The 20997-nt window shown below is 43.5% G+C and overlaps 1 protein-coding gene across 2 annotated transcripts; it reads left to right on the top strand.

The window, feature by feature from the left end:
- Nucleotides 1-363: 363 nt before the first annotated feature.
- On the top strand, nucleotides 364-20645 carry LOC307037547 (NLR family CARD domain-containing protein 3-like). 2 transcript variants are annotated; one of them, XM_079678538.1, is made up of 8 exons: nucleotides 364-539; nucleotides 7664-7939; nucleotides 8782-10573; nucleotides 10681-10854; nucleotides 10948-11121; nucleotides 11759-11932; nucleotides 12084-12130; nucleotides 17947-20645. In XM_079678538.1, exons 2-8 carry the CDS (start codon nucleotides 7669-7671, stop codon nucleotides 18588-18590), a joined length of 3276 nt encoding a protein of 1091 aa, XP_079534664.1. In that variant the 5' UTR covers nucleotides 364-539; nucleotides 7664-7668; the 3' UTR covers nucleotides 18591-20645. The 2 variants fall into 2 exon arrangements, with proteins under 2 accessions (XP_079534664.1, XP_079534663.1); XM_079678537.1 differs by lacking the exon at nucleotides 364-539 and having other exon boundaries at nucleotides 7177-7939.
- The last annotated feature ends 352 nt before the right edge of the window (nucleotides 20646-20997 follow it).

Raw genomic sequence — 20997 nt, 5'->3', positions numbered from 1 at the left:
GACGCCTGCTGGTCTACTTCTGGTACTGCAGTTACTGTTGGTGGAGGAAACAGGAAACACCTTTCTATAAGTCTTTGAAAGTCAGTGTATTGTTTTTTTAAATTAAAGTTAATGCCTGTATCTGCAGTAAATTAACAGAATTACTAATTTTAAGCTGAATCAAGATTTGTTGTTATGGTTGAAACATAACCAAGTGGTTAAGAGGGGGCGCTGAAATGGCCTCCAACTGTATTTGCAGAAAATGTATAGCAGATTTGACAAAGAAAAAAAGTATTGGAATCGTAGAGGTGTACACAGATCAGAGGAAGAGTCTTTTAAAGGCTCTTTATTTGGCTACAGCTGTTTTCATTGGAGTATGACAAGTTTGGCTCTGACGGCTCGTCCCTGTTACACCGGTTCTCATGTGACTGATGTGTTGTTACGAGGGTGTTACGGCGTCCTCAGATCAGATGCATGCAGACACAGGACAGACGAGGAAGAGCTGAGTTTCCTCCACACATGAAGAGAGTCTGTGAGTGGACCTGGAGAGAGTTCAGCAGGTGAGAATCCTCCCAGAGGAATCTGTCTCATCATCAGGATCACTCTGATCACATTGTGCTGTGTCTCCGTTTACCTGGACACGTTTCTTCATGCTGATTCTAAATATCTGTTTGAAATATTGTGTTTCTCTCTGAGTTAAAGCAGAATGAATTTAGAAAGACTTCCTTGTTCTGTTGTCAGTGTTTCTCAGGTAGAAAGAGCAGCAGTCTGATTGTTATCGTAGGTCACTAACATACAGAACACACATCAGTGAAAAATGCAGGGTGTGTCAGAACCGGTCTAAGAACTCAGGTCATGTGACTGAGTTTTTATTATTTTTTAACTTTTAATAATCTGAACTAAAGTGCATGGATGAAGTGAGAAGGGCTCAGATACAGCCATCCTCCTACTCTGACACTGACCTGTTTCACAGAAGAGGCTCAGCTCTCAACATTTGGTCAAACTTACTGTTGGAATCAGTCCAGAAAATACCGTGTAGGAGAACATAGTTTGAATAGTCTGTACCGGAATCATTTAAAGAGCAACTTCCAGGTTAAAGACACCTGTGAATAAATGTGTAGGGAAATGATGAATACACTAGATTTTCAAAAAAATATACAGAAATATACACTACAGTGACATCTGGATTCGTTTTTGTAAGAAATGTTCACTTCCGCATAAAAAAAAGCCTCGGCTAGTGACCTCCCGCGTGTGACGTAACACGGGGGACACAAGGGGGAGAGCGGCCGGTGTAACGTATTAATAAACATGGATCCCAATGCTAGTTTCGACACAGAAGACACGGAAGAAGTTGAACATGAATATTCGAATGCATATGACGGACCACAACCTTATAATTATGAGCCTGCTATGCGTCCAAGAGACCAGGAGCAGCCAAGGATTAGAAGAAATAACGGCCATCGGAGAGAAATGGAGCTGTGGTGTGAGGAGAACCAGTGGAGAACTGGGAAGCTATCTTGGTGAGTGACCGGCGTTAGCTACAGAATGTTAGCTAACGTCACATCACAACATTGTGAATTTAGCTATCATATATCTGGCTATAACTAAAGTAGCATTGATAATATAGTAACGTTACTGGCAGGACTGTTGATACTGATCCATAACAGAAACTAATGCGCAAGTATCAGCCGTATCTCGCGTTACCTAATGCAACTCCACACTACGGTGCTGTGTACCGGAGGGGAGACGCGAGATACGGCTGATACTTGACGATCTGGCGGAGAAAGGTTGCGGAGCCTCCGTTGATATGCCGTTGTAAATGGCTTGATGGAAAGCAGGTGTGTAGTCGGGGAGGGTGCACAGCTGATTGCAGCAGGTGAGTGGAGGTTGAGCCGGGAGCCAGGAGTGACAGCCACCACGCACACACAAACAACACAGACAGGGGGAAACAAACAAACACAAAGGAGACGGCTGGAGCAGTACAGCCACCACAGCGTTACCTAATGCAACTCCACACTATGTCTCACGGTGCCGTGTACCGGAGGGGAGAGAGAGAGAGCAGCGAAGGGGGGAGGGGGGGGGGAGAGAGAAGTAATACGGTTTCCTGATAAAGCTGTGGAGAGTATGTGCTGCAGGGAGGTGGATGCACAACGCACCCAGGAACCAACGCTAGCTCCGGTCCTTTTTACTGTGGACTCGATGTCCTGACAGGCTGGTATTTGTGCAACCTGCACAAACACAATACTGCACCATGATTACAAATGGTGAAATACAATGTAAAACTACCGAAAAATACCAGCTCACTAAAACACAACCGCTCTACTCAACGCAACTCAACTATACCCGCGGTCAGAGAGCGGAGATGTTTCCCCTGCGTGATGTAATATGACGCGTTTGACGTATGACCTTAAAAAAAAGCCGTTTTTAAGAGCAGAGCTCAAAATTGCTCCTTTTCCTCTGAATTCCTGCCCTTATGTCTCATAAAACATATCAAATCCTACATTCACTTTTTTAATTGTAATTTTCAAGCAAGTTTAAGCATAAATGTAGGATAAAAACAAACCTGCAAGATGCTCTTTAAATAACTTAACAATATCTTTTATTTCAGCCAATGATCCCAATGATCAATAATATGTTATGCTATCTAAACATAACCCTGGAGTTTGTTGAAACTTTATTGAGAAAGCAGTTTAGTTGTAGTGCATAGTACATTCAAAAATAAGTTACATATCTCCCAATGTGTGTGATCAGGCAGACATGCAACACATATCACATCATGACTTTTCTGACTTTCTGTCCGGGATCATGGTGAAATATGATCGTGTTTTGATTTGCGGAGACTTCAATGTCCATGTGTGTTGCGAGTCCAAACCTCTGGTTAGGGACTTTTTAAATCTCCTCGACTCTTTCGGTCTCATTCAGTCCATAGCTGTTCCAACACACAAAAAAGGACACACTTTAAATGTAGTATTATCGTTTGGACTGTCTGTCTCTGTGGATGAAATCTGTGCAGCAACGCGTATCTCAGACCATTTACCAGTTCTGTTTACAACCTCGATCCCTTCCGTAGGAGGTGACATGTCCGGTGAGTATGCTGGCCATGCAAGAACTGGGATGTTTTCAGATTCCAGGAATTGTGTACAGATCCTTGCAACATGGGGCCGTGCATTATCATGCTGCAACATGAGGTGATGGTCGTGGATGAATGGCACAACAATGGCCCTCAGGATCTCGTCACGGTATCTCTATGCATTCACAATACCATCAATAAAATGCACCTGTGTTTGTCGTCCGTAACATACGCCTGCCCATACCATAACCCCACCACCACCATGGGCCACTCGATTCACAACATTGACATCAGAAAACCGCTCACCCACACAACGCCACACACGCTGTCTGCCATCTGCCCTGAACAGTGAAAACCGGGATTCATCCGTGAAGAGAACACCTCTCCAACGTGCCAGACGCCATCGAATTTGAGCATTTGCCCTCTCAAGTCGGTTACGACGACGAACTGGAGTCAGGTCGAGACCCCAATGAGCATGCAGATGAGCTTCTCTGAGACGGTTTCTGACAGTTTGTGCACAAATTCTTTGGTTATGCAAACCGATTGTTGCAGCAGCTGTCCGAGTGGCTGGTCTCAGACGATCTTGGAGGTGAACATGCTGGATGTGGAGGTCCTGGGCTGGTGTGGTTACACGTGGTCTGCGGTTGTGAGGCCGGTTGGATGAACTGCCAAATTCTCTGAAACGCCTTTGGAGATGGCTTATTGTAGAGAAATTAACATTCAATTCATGGGCAACAGCTCGGTGGACATTCCTGCTGTCAGCATGCCCATTGCACGCTCCCTCAAAACTTGCGACATCTGTGGCATTGTGCTGTGTGATAAAACATTTCAGAGTGGCCTTTTATTGTGGCCAGCCTAAGGCACACCTGGTCAATAATCATGCTGTCTAATCAGCATCTTGATATGCCACACCTTTGAGGTGGGATGGATTATCTCGGCAAAAGAGAAGTGCTCACTATCACAGATCTTTTCAGATTTGTGAACAATATTTAAGAGAAATGGTTATTTTGTGTATATAGAAAATGTTTTAGATCTTTGAGTTCATCTCATGAAAAATGGGAGCAAAAACAAAAGTGTTGCATTTATATTTTTGTTCAGTGTAGGTGCCTTCTCCTCTGCTAAAGCCCCTCTTACCTGTGGGGTTCCCCAAGGCTCGATTCTGGGCCCCATCCTTTTTCTACTGTATATACTGCCCCTAGGTTCAATTCTCACAAAACACAACATCCCCTTCCATTGTTACGCCAATGATGTACAGATCTATCTGCCTCTCAATTCAAATGTCAACTCACTACAGCTATTGATGGACTGCTTAACAGAGATCAAATCCTGGCTGAGCCAAAACTTCCTCAACCTCAACGAGAGCAAGACTGAGGTCATCTTATCTGGACCCCAAGCTCCAGCCTCTCCGGTTGATATTCTGGGCTCTCTCAATAAAAACATCCTCCCCTCTGTCATGAACCTTGGAGTGACCTTCAATAGCGCTTTTAAATTTGATAAGCAGGTCAGCACCTTAGTCAAGACCTGCTTTCTATTTTTTTCATATTTATCTTTTAAAGAGGTAGAAAGGGTTATTAACGCCTTTGTTACCTCGAGACTGGATTACTGCAGCTCTGTATGTGGGTATGGACCAGGCGTCAATCAATAGTGCAGAACGCAGCTGCAAGTTTTCTCATTGGCCATAAAAATCTTGACAACATCACCCCAATTCTGGCCTCACTGCACTGGCTTCCAATTTGGTTCCGAATTGATTTTAAACTCCTTTTATTTGTTTTTAAAGCACTAAATGGGCTGGCTCCGGCTTATTTAGCAGAACTCCTCCATCGCTACACCCCAGCCAGAGCTTTAAGGTCTGCTGACCAGCTGCTGCTGGTAGTGCCTAAGACCAGGCTCAAAACCTGAGGGCACCGAGCCTTCGCAGCAGCTGGCCCTAGGCTCTGGAACACTCTGCCCCTCCACGTGAGGTAGGCCCAGGCACTAGGAGTTTTTAAATCTGCACTTAAGTCTAACTTCTTCTCTCTGGCCTTCTAGTCAGAGCGGAGCACGACTCCTGACATTTCCCTGTGTGTGATTTTTATTTTTGCTGTTGTAATTTGTCAGAATTCTGTTTGCTATTGTAGTAAAGTGTTTTTATTGCATGTAAAGCACTTTGGCTTGACCAAAAATCGTTTTAAAAATGTGCCATATAAATAAAACTTGATTCGATTTGATCACATATCAGAGCTAATCTTAATTTCATTAGACGGTCAGTTAGCACCATCTAGTGGGCAGCTAGTAGAACTACTTCAGCTCTCACTGACTGGGTTTCTGACACTGGTTACACCGGTTCTCACGTGACTCAGATGAGTTTTATGAGGGTGTGATGGCTTCCTTTGTTTATCTCTCTTTGCCTTTTGTCGTCATTCAACTATATATAGCTATTTATAACGATTTATATTATTTTAGGAAACATGTTGCTTTATGCTCCCATAAATTCCCAAAATGTATTTGTTCTACAGGTTGCTATGTGGGTGCATTAACACATTTAGCAGGATTATAACAGAAGAAAATATCAAATGTTTCAGATGCTTTATAATTTTCGGGATTATTCATTTGTTATCTACCAAATTCTGACAAAATATAATAAAGGGGTGTCAGAGCGAATGTTTAAGTATGACAAATGAAAACACATTTTTCAGATCCTTTTTTAATGTTTGGAAAGTGAAAAGGAATCTAACTTCGATACAACCAACGTTAATATCTAGATCATATCCGATACCGAGCTCTGATGCTGATAAGGCTCCGGAAAACGGCCGTCCAATATTTAGAACTGACCCCCCAAAATCTACACGCAAGATCACCGTAATCTGTTTAGGGGGGCACTTACAGCGTGGCCTCTAACACCAACTGCCCGTCGTATCACTTATTTCAGGCACTAAAGCGTCGGATGTCCGACCACCAGGATAGCAAACGGAGTGTGTAGTGCAGTAGGTGTTGGTGGGCTGGTAGAACCCCAGAGCAGTATCTAAACTGCCACTGGAGGGGAACCCCTGTGTCGTTGGGAGACTCCTTGGTAATTAGGGCAGCTTCAGGACCCACAATCCCTAACCCCCTCGTTTGATCCCAAGTTATGCCAATTAAAACAATGCAAATGTAAAATCAAACATAGCCAAACACTGATATCGCAGCAGTAATATTACAACACCAGCAGAGCACATGTAATATTTCAGCATCAATCAAAACCACATCAACCAAAGAAACCAATATGAAACTATAGTTTAACCTTAGCAGGGTTTCTATTTCCCTTAAACAATTTCAAGGAAGGGAATTCATACCTTACTCTAAGACCAAGCAGATACCTTCAGAGACCACCAGAGAGACCAGGATTTGGGTCGAAATGTACAAAGTGCAAACCGGTTTTATTAGGTTTTTAACAAAAGTTGAGGATTTACAAGTTCCAAATAATAACAAAAGAAAAATACAAACGTTTTACATGGACACAAGGTCAAAGTACAAAAGCAATAGGTTCCCAAGTCACTCCCTAGAGCCGTCTTCCAAAAGCTCTGTTTCTCTTCACTCATTGTCTTTTATAGTCTCTTCCCTCCTCCCTCTCTTCAGGTGTCATCTCCTTTCCTATCTTTGAGTGAGAAGGAGGTCACATATGTTCAACTTTTACTTAATGAACAATTAAAAAAGTAAAGTTAAAATCAAACAAATAATTATAAGAATAGATTTTAAAGCAGACACCATCTTTTGAAGTGGTTACTCATCGGATATTGAGGAATTTCACCAGTATAAGAATCTACTACTAACTTTCTGGTAATGCGACACCCTTAAAGGTGGAGTAGGTGATTCACTTCAGAAACACTTGCTGTTATATTCCTTGGAATGTTCTTAACATCCCGATAGCAATGAATAAATGAAATGCTTTGACAATAAATCCATACAAACATGTCATCTTTGGAAGCCGTGGCGCTGTAAAAAGCACAACCAATCATCTGAGCCGGCCCGCCTAAAATAACTGGATGGCCTACTTGCCTATCAGCCTTCCATCTGTGCACAAACTTATCTCGTGCCCTCATTGGTCATGGGCGCGTTCGTGTGTGTTGGAGGAGGGGCTCTGTGAGGAAGTCTGAAGGAAGGGGCAGACTTTTTCCGGTTGTTTATTTTCAAATTCTAGCGCACTCAAGCTGGTTTCTCAATCCTTACCTACTCCACCTTTGATCGAATATTTATAAAAATCTAATTGAGGTCTATTATAAGTTTGCAGCAACTTGGGAAATACACATATGGTTAAAATGAAAGCAGGGAAATATATTTCTGTAAAACTCTTTGAAAAGCAGTCTTTTATTGTCACACCGGTCTAAATAACATGAGAGACTCAAATCTGTGGAGATACTACATTCCTCACTAATAATACATCAACATTTTACAACGAAGGTTTGATTGTCATAACACAAGTTATATTTCAGATTGCAACGTTATTTATTTAAATTCAGAGGTCCATATGAGCAGCCCCCACCTCCCGATTACTGAAACTAATTGATAGCTAGGGTCCTAATCATGTTTTTTCAATGATCCCTCAACTATATTTATAAATATATCTACATATCATTTTGTCCTTTTGAATCTTTGCAGGAAAGATGGCAACTCCTAAAAAGATCCTCTTTAGAACTTTGGAACATTTGGGGAAAGAGGACTTTAAAGAGTTCAAGTGGTTCCTGCAGGAGGAGGTCCTAGGATTTGAAGGAATCCCAAAGAGTCGTCTGGAGGATGCAGACCGGATGGACACAGTGGATCAGATGTTTCTGAACTACTGCATCAATACGTTCAAAGTCACCATAATGGTTTTGGGGGAGATAAAGCAGAATGATCTAAAGGAGAAATTATCAAAACACCGTTCAGAACCTGCAGGTAGGTCATTAGAAAGATGCTACAAAGATGGAACTTGTATTTTTATAATCCTGCATATTTGTTTGACTGTGGTGTGAGTATAGAAATAAGTGATATATAATGCATTTTTCATTGTGGGTTATACAAGATTATATTAACTTTCGTTTAAATTATTTAACTCAATATGGAAACCTCAGCCGTGTCTTGACCTCTTGAAGTCTTTGGGTGGGCTCTCTGGGTCAGGGCACCAGCTGGGGATACATACACAATCTGGAAGACTGTAGGTTATTGGTACGCTCTGAATATCAGAGTAGCTCATTGCTCTGCCTTTCTGAGATTGCTCATGCAGAAATGTTCATAAATTCAGACGGACCATTGTCCATTAATTAAGTCCTTAACAAGGGCCCAGTGGTTACATTTGCAAGGAGGTGTCAGTGGAGTTTGTCCAACCACCTGTCTTCTAAAAGGAAGGGAAGTCTTTTTACTCTGTGGATATTAGGCTACTGTGGTACTATGCTGTAGTAAAGCCATCCAATACTTTAATAACTGGAATCAAAGCTTTGTTTATACATCCTCAGTAGGGGTTGGGCTCTACCAGGGTTACACCTCAGCTCCAAGCAGCAGAATAAGAGTCGGTTAGCTTTAGGGCCATGGTTCTCTACAGTAAATCAGAATACTCACTCAGCGTTGGATATTAATTGTTTTCAATGACAATATTTTTGGCTTGCTACATATGATTATGCAACAAGATACAGGGTCTTGATCCTTTACAAATAATCTACTATTGTGTTCAATTATGAAGATGTATTTATATACCTGTTATTTGTAGTATCTCCTCTAATTTTCCTTTTTGCTTCATTCAGAGATTGTTTCTGAGTGCCAAGATAAACTCAAATCAAACCTGAAGAAAACATTTGAATTAAAATCTGAGAACATCTCAGAAAAACGAAATTTAAAACCCCTCCATGAAATCTACACCGAGATCTACATCACAGAGGGGGGGGATGCAGAGGTCAACATGGAACATGAGGTCCGACAGATTGAAACAGCATCCAGGAAACCAGACAGACCAGAAACAACCATCAGACAAGAAGACCTCTTTAAAGCCTCACCTGGAAGAGATGCACCAATCAGAGCAGTGATGACAAAGGGCGTGGCTGGCATTGGGAAAACAGTCTTAACACAGAAGTTCACTCTGGACTGGGCTGAAGGCGAAGCCAACCAGGACATCCAGTTCATATTTCCATTCACCTTCAGAGAGCTGAATGTGGTGAGAGAGAACAAGTACAGCTTGGTGGAACTTGTTCATCACTTCTTCTCTGAAACCAGAGACGCAGGAATCTGCAGGTTTGATCAGTTCCTGGTTGTGTTCATCTTTGACGGTCTGGATGAGAGTCGACTTCCTCTGGACTTCCACAACACTAAGATCCTGACTGATGTCACAGAGTCCACCTCAGTGGATGTGCTGCTGACAAACCTCATCAGGGGGAAGCTGCTTCCCTCTGCTCGCCTCTGGATAACCACACGACCTGCAGCAGCCAATCAGATCCCTCCTGAGTGTGTGGACATGGTGACAGAGGTCCGAGGGTTCAATGACCCACAGAAGGAGGAGTACTTCAGGAAGAGACTCAGAGATCAGAAGCAGGCCGGCACCATCATCTCCCACATCAAGACCTCACGAAGCCTCCACATCATGTGCCACATCCCAGTCTTCTGCTGGATCTCTGCTTCAGTTCTGGAGGACATGTTGAAAACCGGAGAGGGAGGAGAGTTGCCCAAGACCCTGACTGAGATGTACATCCACTTCCTGGTGGTTCAGTCCAAAGTCAAGAACGTCAAGTATCATGGAGGATCTGAGACAGATCCACACTGGAGTCCAGAGAGCAGGGAGATGATGGAGGCTCTGGGGAAACTGGCTTTTGAGCAGCTGCAGAAAGGCAACCTGATCTTCTATGAGTCCGACCTGACAGAGTGTGGCATCGATATCAGAGCAGCCTCAGTGTACTCAGGAGTGTTCACACAGGTCTTTAGAGAGGAGAGAGGACTGTACAAGGACCAGGTGTTCTGCTTCGTCCATCTGAGCGTTCAGGAGTTTCTGGCTGCTCTTCATGTCCATATGACCTTCATCGACTCTGGAGTCAACCTGCTGTCAGAAGAACCAACAACCTCCAAGAAGCCTAAAGTTGAACCTACACTAACAAATCTCTACAAGGGTGCTGTGGACAAGGCCTTACAGAGTCCAAACGGACACCTGGACTTGTTCCTCCGCTTCCTCCTGGGTCTTTCACTGCAGACCAATCAGAAACTCCTACGAGGCCTGCTGACACAGACAGGAAGTGACTCAGAGACCGAAAATAAAATAGTCGAGTACATCAAGGAGAAGATTGATGAGGGTCTGTCTTCAGAGAGAAGCATCAACCTGTTCCACTGTCTGAGTGAACTGAATGATCGTTCTCTAGTGGAGCAGATCAAACTGTATCTGAGATCAGGAAGTCTCTCCAGAGAGTATATGTCTCCTGCTCTGTGGTCAGCTCTGGTCTTCATTTTACTCTCATCAAAAAAAGATCTGGACGTGTTTGACCTGAAGAAATACTCTGCTTCAGAGGAGGCTCTTCTGAGGCTGCTGCCAGTGGTCAAAGCCTCCAACAAAGCTCTGTACGTGTACACATAACTATCCAGATTGAATTTAATATTAATTTATTCAGAAATAGATAAATAACTGTTTGCAATTGATGACTACTGAATTACTGATTCCTCTCCAGACTGAGTGGCTGTAACTTGTCAGAGAGAAGCTGTGAAGCTCTGTCCTCAGTCCTCAGCTCCCAGTCCTCTAGTCTGAGAGATCTGGACCTGAGTAACAACGACCTGCAGGATTCAGGAGTGCAGCTGCTGTCTGCTGGACTGGAGAGTCCACACTGTGAACTGAATAATCTCAGGTTAGTGAAAAGCTGTTTAAAATGTTGACCATCTCATTTCTATGTTTCTTCATATACTAGTTATTGAATGGGCTTTCTATTGAATTATTTCAGACTGAGTGTCTGTAACCTGTCAGAGAGAAGCTGTGAAGCTCTGTCCTCAGTCCTCAGCTCCCAGTCCTCTAGTCTGAGAGAGCTGGACCTGAGTAACAACGACCTGCAGGATTCAGGAGTGCAGTTGCTGTCTGCTGGACTGGAGAATCCACACAGTGAACTGCAGACTCTCAGGTGGGTGTAAAGCTGTTTAACATTGATGGCCCTCTGAACTATTTGTTCTTCATATATGAACATTTGAAAGGATCGAGATGATTTAATTTTTTTTCAACCGTGATTCTGTCTCTGCTCTCAATATGTCTCCCAGTCCTCTAGGCTGAAGAGATGGATCCGTTGTTTAGCTCGAAGCTCATACAGTCCTGTTGTGAACCCGGAAATGTTGAGAACCCCAAAGTGTTATGTTAGAAATGTACAGTAGGGGTCCCCAGCACATAGAAACTGCCAGATTTTAAATGTCATATGTTCAGCTATTTGCACAATTAGCACAAGTTGCGTTAATTAGCCTTATAAATTATATGGATTTCTTTTACAAGATCCAAAATGGAAGTTTTACCCAGAAACTATATATTTCTACTCTGTGGGCTGCTTTTTGTAGCCCTTCACAGTTGTGTGTGTGTGTGTGTGTGTGTGTGTGTGTGTGTGTGTGTGTGTGTGTGTGTGTGTGTGTGTGTGTGTGTGTGTGTGTGTGTGTGTGTGTGTGTGTGTGTGTGTGTGTGTGTGTGTGTGTGTGTGTGTGTGTGTGTGTGTGTGTGTGTGTGTGTGTGTGTGTGTGTGTGTGTGTGTGTGTGTGTGTGTGTGTGTGTGTGTTCAGTCTGTCAGGCTGTCTGGTCACAGAGGAAGGCTGTGTTTCTCTGGCTTCAGCTCTGGGCTCCAACCCCTCCCATCTGAGAGAGCTGGATCTGAGCTACAATCATCCAGGAGACTCAGGAGAGAAGCTGCTGTCTGCTGGACGTGAGGGTCCTCTCTGGAGACTGGAGACACTCAGGTATAGACAGACAGACAGACAGACAGGCAGACAGGCAGACAGGCAGACAGGCAGACAGACAGACAGACAGACAGGCAGACAGACATACTGTTTAATGCTGGATTTGAGTGAAGGTGTATGAAGTTGATTCTGACTGGGTTTCTTCCTGCAGGATGGACCATGGTGGACTGCAGAGGTTGAAACCTGGTCTGAGGAAGTTTGAGTGTGTTTGCAGTTTGATTCATGAGAGCTGTGGCCTCTACTACGAAGCAGGATTTGCGGTTAGCGAGGTAACTTCAGGGTTAACTCTGGGTTAGAGCAACACACTCTCACTCCCTGATCGTCCAGGGGCGACGCTTGGTCAGGGTCCCGTGGCGTGCAGTTGTGACGCGTCGAGGCTCCTTCAGCTTCATAAACGGACGCAAAGAGCTTTCAACTGATTGCAATGTATTCCCATCTGCGGTGGTTTTTGACGCTCAGGGAAGCACCACATCCATCCGTCCATGCAGGCGGTATTTAAAGGCAATGTGAGCGTCCATTCCCATTGGATAACGGAGGATTTTACACCCGGAAGTAAGTATTCTCTTTACTGTCGATTGATTTGACAGTGATATCTGCACTACTCATACTGCAGATACATTTTCAGTCTTCTCAAGCACCCACTGTCAAAAATCTCGCCTGATTGTTTGCATTTGACAATCACCTTCACTGAATGTTACTCAGGTGTAACTAAAGTCTGATTTAAGGGTTGTTCATATTTCACATCATTAATCCAAATCTGTAAAGTAGCTACAATAAATGTAGTGGAGTAAAAATACCAGGTTAACCTTAAAGAAAGCCCTCAGGATTGCAAAACACCCCCATCACCCCAGCAACAAACTGTTCTGTCTGCTGCCGTCTGGCAGGCGGTACCGCAGCATCCGAACTCAGTGGCGATTCTAGAGTCTGTGGGAGCCCTTGGCAAACATTCACTGGGGGCCCCTGGGGCAGTAAATGAAAGGGTGTCGCATGTTGTCGTCGCTGTGGACCTTCTTAATCTACCTTCTTTGGGCTCCCCCTTCTTTGGGGTCCCCCTTCTGGTCCGGGGCCCCAAACAGTTGCCTGCCTTGCCTGTCGGCAAGCGGCACCCCTGTCCGGACTAAAACCACCAGACTCAGGGACAGTTTCATCCCACAGGCCAGAAGACTATTAAACACCTGAACTTTGAAACAACAAACATAACACTCATCTGGCTGCTACTTAGAAATTATTTATCTAATATATCATAATCCAATCACTTGTATAGACTCTTATTGCACTATTTCACTATTTTTCTTTTTTGTATTTACTTGCACTATTTTTTCTGTTTATCTGTTTTATTGTGTTGCACTGTTGGAGGACCCCGTCACCTAAGATTTTCATCGTCATAACTACACTGTAGCTATGTACGCATGACCAATAAAAGCCTTGAACCTTGAGTAGAATTACAAAGTAACAATACATTGCATGTTTTACATGCTGCTGTAACAAAAACATTTGGTTGGTGTGGACTAGTTCGAATCATGTGATAGTGTGCCGTCAATGGGCTTCACTCCGTTTCAAAGTGCTGTTTGACGCTCGGCGTTACCTTGGCGCACTGCCACTCCAACATCCAATCACAGAGCTTGAAGACTAATCACGGGGTTTGTCAAGCAAAGCGGCTGGTGTAGTCCAAAATGATAGCTGAGGATTATGGGTAGTGTAGTGTCTTCGGCCATCCTAAACTCCGAACAAATATTTGTTTCTTCGAATCGACGGGGAAAAATACAAAAGCATTGTACACAATTTAAACCAATCAATGTTGTGTAATCAACAAGGATAATCTTGTGTTTTTAGTTGATGAGTAGTGGAGATATCACTGTAAAATCAATCGACATGAGAATACTTCGTTATCCAATGGGAATGGACGCTCACATTGCCTTTAATTGCTGCCGACATGGACGGATGTGGTGCTTCCCTGAGCGTCAAATACTGCCGCCGATGGGAATACATTGTAATCAGTTGAAAGCTCTTTGCGTCCGTTTATGAAGCTGAAGGAGTCTCGGCGCGTCACAACTGCAAGCCACGGGACCCTGACCAAGCATCGCTACTGGACGTTTAGGGAGTGAGAGTGTGTTGGTTAGAGAGGTAACTTCAGGGTTAACTCTGGGTTTCCGGTCCTAAGACGCTCGTTCACTTCGTACCGGGTAGTCAGATCTCCATGGTAACTTGCTGAACACCTAACCTGCTCCGGAGCAGGTTTGAGATCAGATAAGAGATCTGCTCATTGAAAAGCACCGCCTGCGGACCAATCAGAGCTCAGTGTGCGGAGTTTAAAGCTATCAAGTCATATTGGAAATACAGTTTACACTGCCGTTACAGGAAAGAGGTACGGCAAAAATCATTCGATCATCATCATCGACTGTGTGAACATGAACATTAATAGAATATCACCTCCCATCTTCAGAGCAATCTGACTATTATTACATTAGCGTTAAGAAAGCTTACTTAAATATCTGCCACAACATAAGTAACTAAAACAATCTGAGCAAACAAAAAATGCTCAGATTTAGTTAAATACATACAGTTAAGTTCACACTATTAGGGTATTCGTTATTCTCGCGTCCAGGGGAGAAGCTTTAAAAGTAAGAGACAATGGAGTCTCTGAGAAAGGTTCAAATGAGTACTTTAATGAAATGGCGCGGTAATGAATCAGACAGAAGGTAGTGAGGAGAGAAAGGCTGCAGCTTCCTCTCGAAGTGGCGGCCGTGGAGAAGTGCCCACGCTCGCGTTGTCCTTCGTCTGTATTGATCCAGCGCTCCTCCTCCAATGGCGGCTGGTGACGTCGTTCTCCCACCTCTTTCTCCAATGTCCGTTGTTGCGCATAACAGAGGATTCAGACGTTGTTCATTCAATACATAACTAAACACGCCTTTTCTCCTCATACTCTCTTTCATCACTTTTTATGTAATGCATTTTAACGGCCTTAATCGTGTTTTCCGTAAAACCTGAAGTCAAGCTTACTGTCGGTATTTCGGAGATCTTTTCCGGAATAGCTTTTCAAAATAAACTTTAACCACAGGCGAAAGCTAACCGGAAGTATTTTCACAATAAAACAGTTATAAAATTACTGTCTGTTTAAACTATCTTATATCATTAAATATTGATTTTAATTTCTAACAACACCATACTAACTTTTTTAACTTATAGTCCAGAGCAGTTGAGCTCGCAAAGCATTAATTAAATCTGCTGCTTTTACAACAAACATAACTCTTCCTGTATACGTGTTAAGATCCCTCACAGAGATTTGAACTCATCACCTGCTGCATTTAAAAAATAAGACTGAAAGTAAAGTTCGGGCGGCACCAAAGTTGTTCTGGAAAACTGTCCGACACCTCAGGAGGGGGAAGCAGGGAACCATCCAAGCTGTGTACAGTAAGGATGGGACGTTGTTGACCTCAACTGATGGAGTGTTAGGGCGTTGGAAGGAGCACTTTGAGGAACTCCTGAACCCGACAACTCCGCCCTCTATGTTAGAGGCAGAGCTGGAGTATGAAGGGGGATCGACACCAATCTCCCGGGGGGAGGTCACTGACGTCGTCAAACAACTTCACAGTGGCAAAGCCCCGGGGGTGGATGAGATCCGCCCAGAAATGCTGAAGGCTCTGGGTGTTGAGGGACTGTCATGGTTGACACGTCTCATCAACGTTGCGTGGAAGTCGGAAACAGTACCGAAGGAGTGGCAGACCGGAGTGGTGGTTCCCCTTTTCAAAAAGGGGGATCAGAGGGTGTGTGCCAATTACCGAGGCATCACACTACTCAGCCTCCCCGGGAAAGTTTACTCTAAGGTACTCGAAAGGAGGGTCAGGCCGATTGTCGAACCTCAGATTGAGGAGGAACAATGCGGATTCCGTCCTGGTCGTGGAACGACGGATCAGCTTTTTACTCTCGCAAGGATCCTGGAGGGTGCCTGGGAGTATGCTTATCCAGTCTACATGTGTTTTGTAGACTTGGAGAAGGCATATGACCGGGTTCCAAGGGAGTCACTGTGGGAGGTGCTGCGGGAGTATGGGGTGAGGGGGTCTCTACTCAGGGCCATCCAATCTCTGTACTCCCAAAGCGAGAGCTGTGTCCGGGTCCTCGGCAGTAAGTCGGACCCATTTCAGGTGAGGGTTGGCCTCCGCCAGGGCTGCGCTTTGTCACCAATCCTGTTTGTAATATACATGGATCGGATTTCGAGGCGTAGTCGTGGGGGAGGGGGTCTGCAGTTCGGTGGACTAAGGATTGCACCACTGCTTTTTGCAGATGATGTGGTTCTGATGGCTTCATCGGTCTGCGACCTTCAGCACTCACTGGATCGGTTCGCAACCGAGTGTGAAGCGGCTGGGATGAGGATCAGCACCTCCAAATCTGAGGCCATGGTTCTCAGCAGGAAACCGATGGACTGTCCACTCCAAGTAGGGAATGAGTCCTTACCCCAAGTGAAGGAGTTCAAGTATCTCGGGGTCTTGTTCTCGAGTGAGGGAACAATGGAGCGTGAGATGGGTCGGAGAATCGGAGCAGCGGGAGCGGTACTGCAGTCTCTTTACCGCACCGTTGTGACGAAAAGGGAGCTGAGCTAAAAGGCAAAGCTCTCTGTCTACCGGGCCATTTTCGTTCCTACCCTCACCTATGGTCATGAAGGATGGGTCATGACCGAAAGAACGAGATCGCGGGTACAAGCGGCCGAGATGGGTTTTCTCCGCAGGGTGGCTGGTGTCTCCCTTAGGGATAAGGTGAGAAGTTCGGTCATCCGGGAGGGACTCGGAGTTGAACCGCTCCTCCTTCGCGTCGAAAGGAGCCAGTTGAGGTGGTTCGGGCACCTAGTTAGGATGCCACCTGGGCGCCTCCCTAGGGAGGTGTTCCAGGCACGTCCAGCTGGGAAGAGACCAAGGGGTAGACCTAGAACCAGATGGAGGGATTATATCTCTTCTCTGGCCTGGGAGCGCCTTGGGACCCCCCAGTCAGAGCTGGTTGATGTGGCCAGGGAAAAGAAAGTTTGGGGCTCTCTGCTGGAACTGCTACCTCCGCGACCCGACCACGGATAAGCGGGAGAAGATGGATGGATGGATGGACTGAAAGTAAAGTCTTTGAGCACCAGGAAAAGCGCTTTATAAATACCATGTATTTTATTATTAGTCTAAATCAGGGGTGTCCAAACTCTTTTTCCACGAGGGTCACATACAGACAAACATACGAAGGACAGGGCCACTTACTAGAGTAAACTTCAGTTATAAGTTAGAAAAATCAATCAAATGTAGGTGAATGATGCTTGTGAGTGTTGGCAGCTCATCCCTTAAAACAGAAGCCTCAGATTGATTATAATAAGGAGAAATAGGAAGGGCGTATTTCAAGCTTGTTATGTAAATAAGTCATTGGGCTTTTCTTATCAACTAAGATGTATTAGAAAATGTTCCCAACTTTAGACTGAATTTATTTGAAAAGTGGGCTTATTAACACATGAATACTACTGTGTAATATATGTTTACATTTATATTTAAGAATACAAGACAAGCACAAGTTTCATTTGTGGGCCATATTCCATTGTACTTTTTCAATCATTTCAATTGTAATGTAATTAGCAGAGGTCAGATTCAAAATGGTCCGCAGGCCGCATCTGGTCCCCGGGCCGTAGTTTGGACACCCCTGGTCGAAATGAAAACCACAAAGCAGATTCAGGCAGTTCCTCTACCTGTTCCAAGTATTGGACTACACATAAATATCATTTAAACATGTTCCTGTGAAAGCTTCTTCTCATTAGACTCTTATAGTGACAGTATCAACAGCTGAACGCTGATGCTGTTTCCCTTTGCTTATCTCTTATTTGACAATAATAAGTATTAGGTGTGAGATCATTGATGGATCACCTCCTGATTAAGATCAGGTTGTTAGACATCATTCTCAGTGAATATGAGACGTCAGTCTGAGTGATTTCCTATCAGTCAGTAAAGTAGTTAATAAATGAACAGATGATAACCTGCAGCTGTTCTCTCCATCAGATGCCTGTGAACTGGAGCTGGACACAAACACAGTAAACAGGAACCTCAAACTGTCTGAAGACAACAGGACGGTGACACATGTTGAGGAGGAGCAGCCATATCCTGATCATCCAGAGAGGTTTGACTTCTACAAACAGCTGATGTGCAGAGAAGCTCTGACTGGTCGCTGTTACTGGGAGGTCGAGTGGAGAGGAGGGGTTTATATATCAGTGACTTACAGAGGAATCAGCAGGAGAGGAGACAGTGATGACTGTAAGTTTGGAGGGAATGATCAGTCCTGGAGTCTGGAGTGCGTTAATGGTCGTTACTATGCCAGGCACGATAAGAAAAGACAACACATATCCTCCCCCTCCTCCCCCCCCTCCTCTTCTTCTTCCTCCTCCTCCTTCTCCTCCTCCTCCTCCTCCTTCCCCTCCTCCTCCTCCTTCTCCTCCTCCTCCTCCTCCTACTCCTCCTCCTCCTCTGGTAGAGTAGCAGTGTATCTGGATCATCCGGCTGGCTCTCTCTCCTTCTACAGAGTCTCCTTTAACACACTGATCCACCTCCACACCTTCAGAACCACATTCACTGAACCTCTCTATGCTGGGTTTGGGTTCAGGTTCAGGTCTGGTTCCTCAGTGTCTCTGATTCCTCAGCAGGTCTGAGAGTCTCTCCTGATGACAACAACTGACTGCAGATCAGCTTTAGAAATCAGTTCACCCAACACATTCTCACTCCCAACTCGGCCTATGTTGACGTTATGTCAGGGTCCTGTCGTCACTTTCCAACGCAAGGGGGGCCCTTTAGCATCGAGTTTCAACTATCAGGGAGTCCCATTGACTTGCATAGCGCTCCCTGAACGCTGGTAATAGACGAGTTGGGATCGCGGCAAAATGCTCTCCGCAGATCCATTCTCACAGCGTTTATCAACCTTTTTCTAACTCAATATCAAGCCACACTTATTGTTTTTACTTCTTTATTTTAATTGAATAATGTAGGACTTTAGTTGCCGTCATTTATGGGGAGAGTAGGGGCTCAGAAAACTGAAATCTGTATTGTTTCATCGTTTTTTCCATCTAATTTTGTATTATTTTCTAAATTTTCAGTTATTTACTCAACAATAACACATAATTATCCTTGTGTTTATTTATTTGTTTGATTGTATAATGTCGGACTTTTGGAGTCCGTCAGGACCAAACAGTCGGAGCAGCTCATTCGAACACAGGAAGCTGTATTTTCAAAATAAAAGTTGATTTTAATATTATGTTTGATAATATATTTGTTATTAACGAGACCACTGGGTCATGTTAAGACCATATTTTCTGTTGGTTTGGTGTTACAAATATAAAAACAATATATGTGTGGATAACAAAATACATCCATCATAAACTAAACTGGAAACAGCATTTGTGTTAACACTGTAAACCTGAGTGCTTTAACCGCCTAGTGGTTAAAGCACGTTATTGCATTTTTTTGGTGATACGTTATATTTGATGAAAACATACGAATATTAAGAGTACATACTTTAATAGGGGGAAAGTAGAAGGTCAATGATAGAAATATAGAATAGAAAATATCAATAAGATACTGTAAGTGATCTCTACAATAATACATGAGTCCCTCGTTGGACGGTTGTGTTTCACGTTAAATGTGTTAAAATACACATTTCTTCTGTATTTTATTTGCCACATTCATTTATTATTTGAATGTATTTATTCATACATATATTTATACATTTATGTTTCTATGAATTTGTACTAATGACGTGTTCTGTCCTCCATACTAACCCCATCACTGCTGTTCAATCCAACTTTAGTTCCACATCAGTTATTAGATTGGTTTCATGAAAAATGATTAACCCTTAAATGTATAAACCCACTCATTGAATCAGTGACGAAGTAAATGGAGGCTCAATTCCAAACCACACCCACTCCCCCTCCGTCTGAAGTCACACTCACAGCTTAACAAGGCTCCCTCCTTTCAGACGGAGGGTGTAAATATAGCAGCAAGCATTGGAACAAACTCCCCTCTCTCCGGCAGCAACAGGAAATACAGTAACTTTTTGTTTTGTAACAACAAGTTCAAATCAGCCAAAAATCTTTAATAGGGTTTCTTTTTAGCAAAGCTCTTCCAGTTTTAAAACCAGATGCTTCTTATTTTTTGCAACAGTCTGTAAATATACACAACTTTATAAAAGGTCTCCGATTGTACTATTTCTAAGCATATATTATAGGTCTCAGATATAAAAAAACATGTCTCTGAAAGGTTTTACTAACCCTCTGGTAGAGTAGCAGTGTATCTGGACCATCCTGCTGGCTCTCTCTCCTTCTACAGAGTCTCCTCTGACACACTGATCCACCTCCACACCATCAGAACCACAGTCACTAAACCTCTATGCTGGGTTTGGGTCAGGCTTCTCGTTTTGTGTTGATTCCTCTTTGGTGTCTCTGTGTGCTCTGCAGGTCTGAGAGTCAACATGTTCACAGTTATTTGATATACCATTTCTACATGAAATTGTGTGAAACGAGATGCTGACTGCAATGATCCACAGAATCTTTTTTTGTTCTAGTTTTGACGGAGAAAATCACATTTTGTACGTCAAAGGATAAGCAACATTTGAAAAAAATGTGTTGAATTGTTCTGTAATGTAATGAGAGTTGTACTGTCCTATCTTTATATGTTTCTAAAGACATCTAATAAAATATTTTCTTTTATCTTTATCGCAATCTTTTGTTTATTCATTTACTTTTGTCTTTCCTATGTTACGTATGTTTATTTATGTAGCACATTCAAAGACAGCACATTTAGAATAAAGTGGTTCACAAAGAGATCAAATAAAAACAGTCATTGAAAAGAAGACCTGGTCCCGTGAACTCATGTACCCTTCATCGATTCCCAATGTGTTTTCTAAATGTATTATATGATATTAACACGTTCCTTTACCATACCAATTCATCTGTTACTGATAAATCATTTTGGGTTATTAATTATCAATACATATATCTGGTGCCCTCTTAGAGGCCCAATGTGAAGCAGAGTTTTGAAAAAAAAATATTTCATAGCCTAAACGTC

The sequence above is a fragment of the Notothenia rossii genome (assembly GCF_949606895.1).
Source record: "Notothenia rossii genome assembly, chromosome: 4".
Taxonomy (NCBI): Eukaryota; Metazoa; Chordata; class Actinopteri; order Perciformes; family Nototheniidae; genus Notothenia; species Notothenia rossii.
This window is presented reverse-complemented; position numbering and strand designations above follow the sequence as displayed.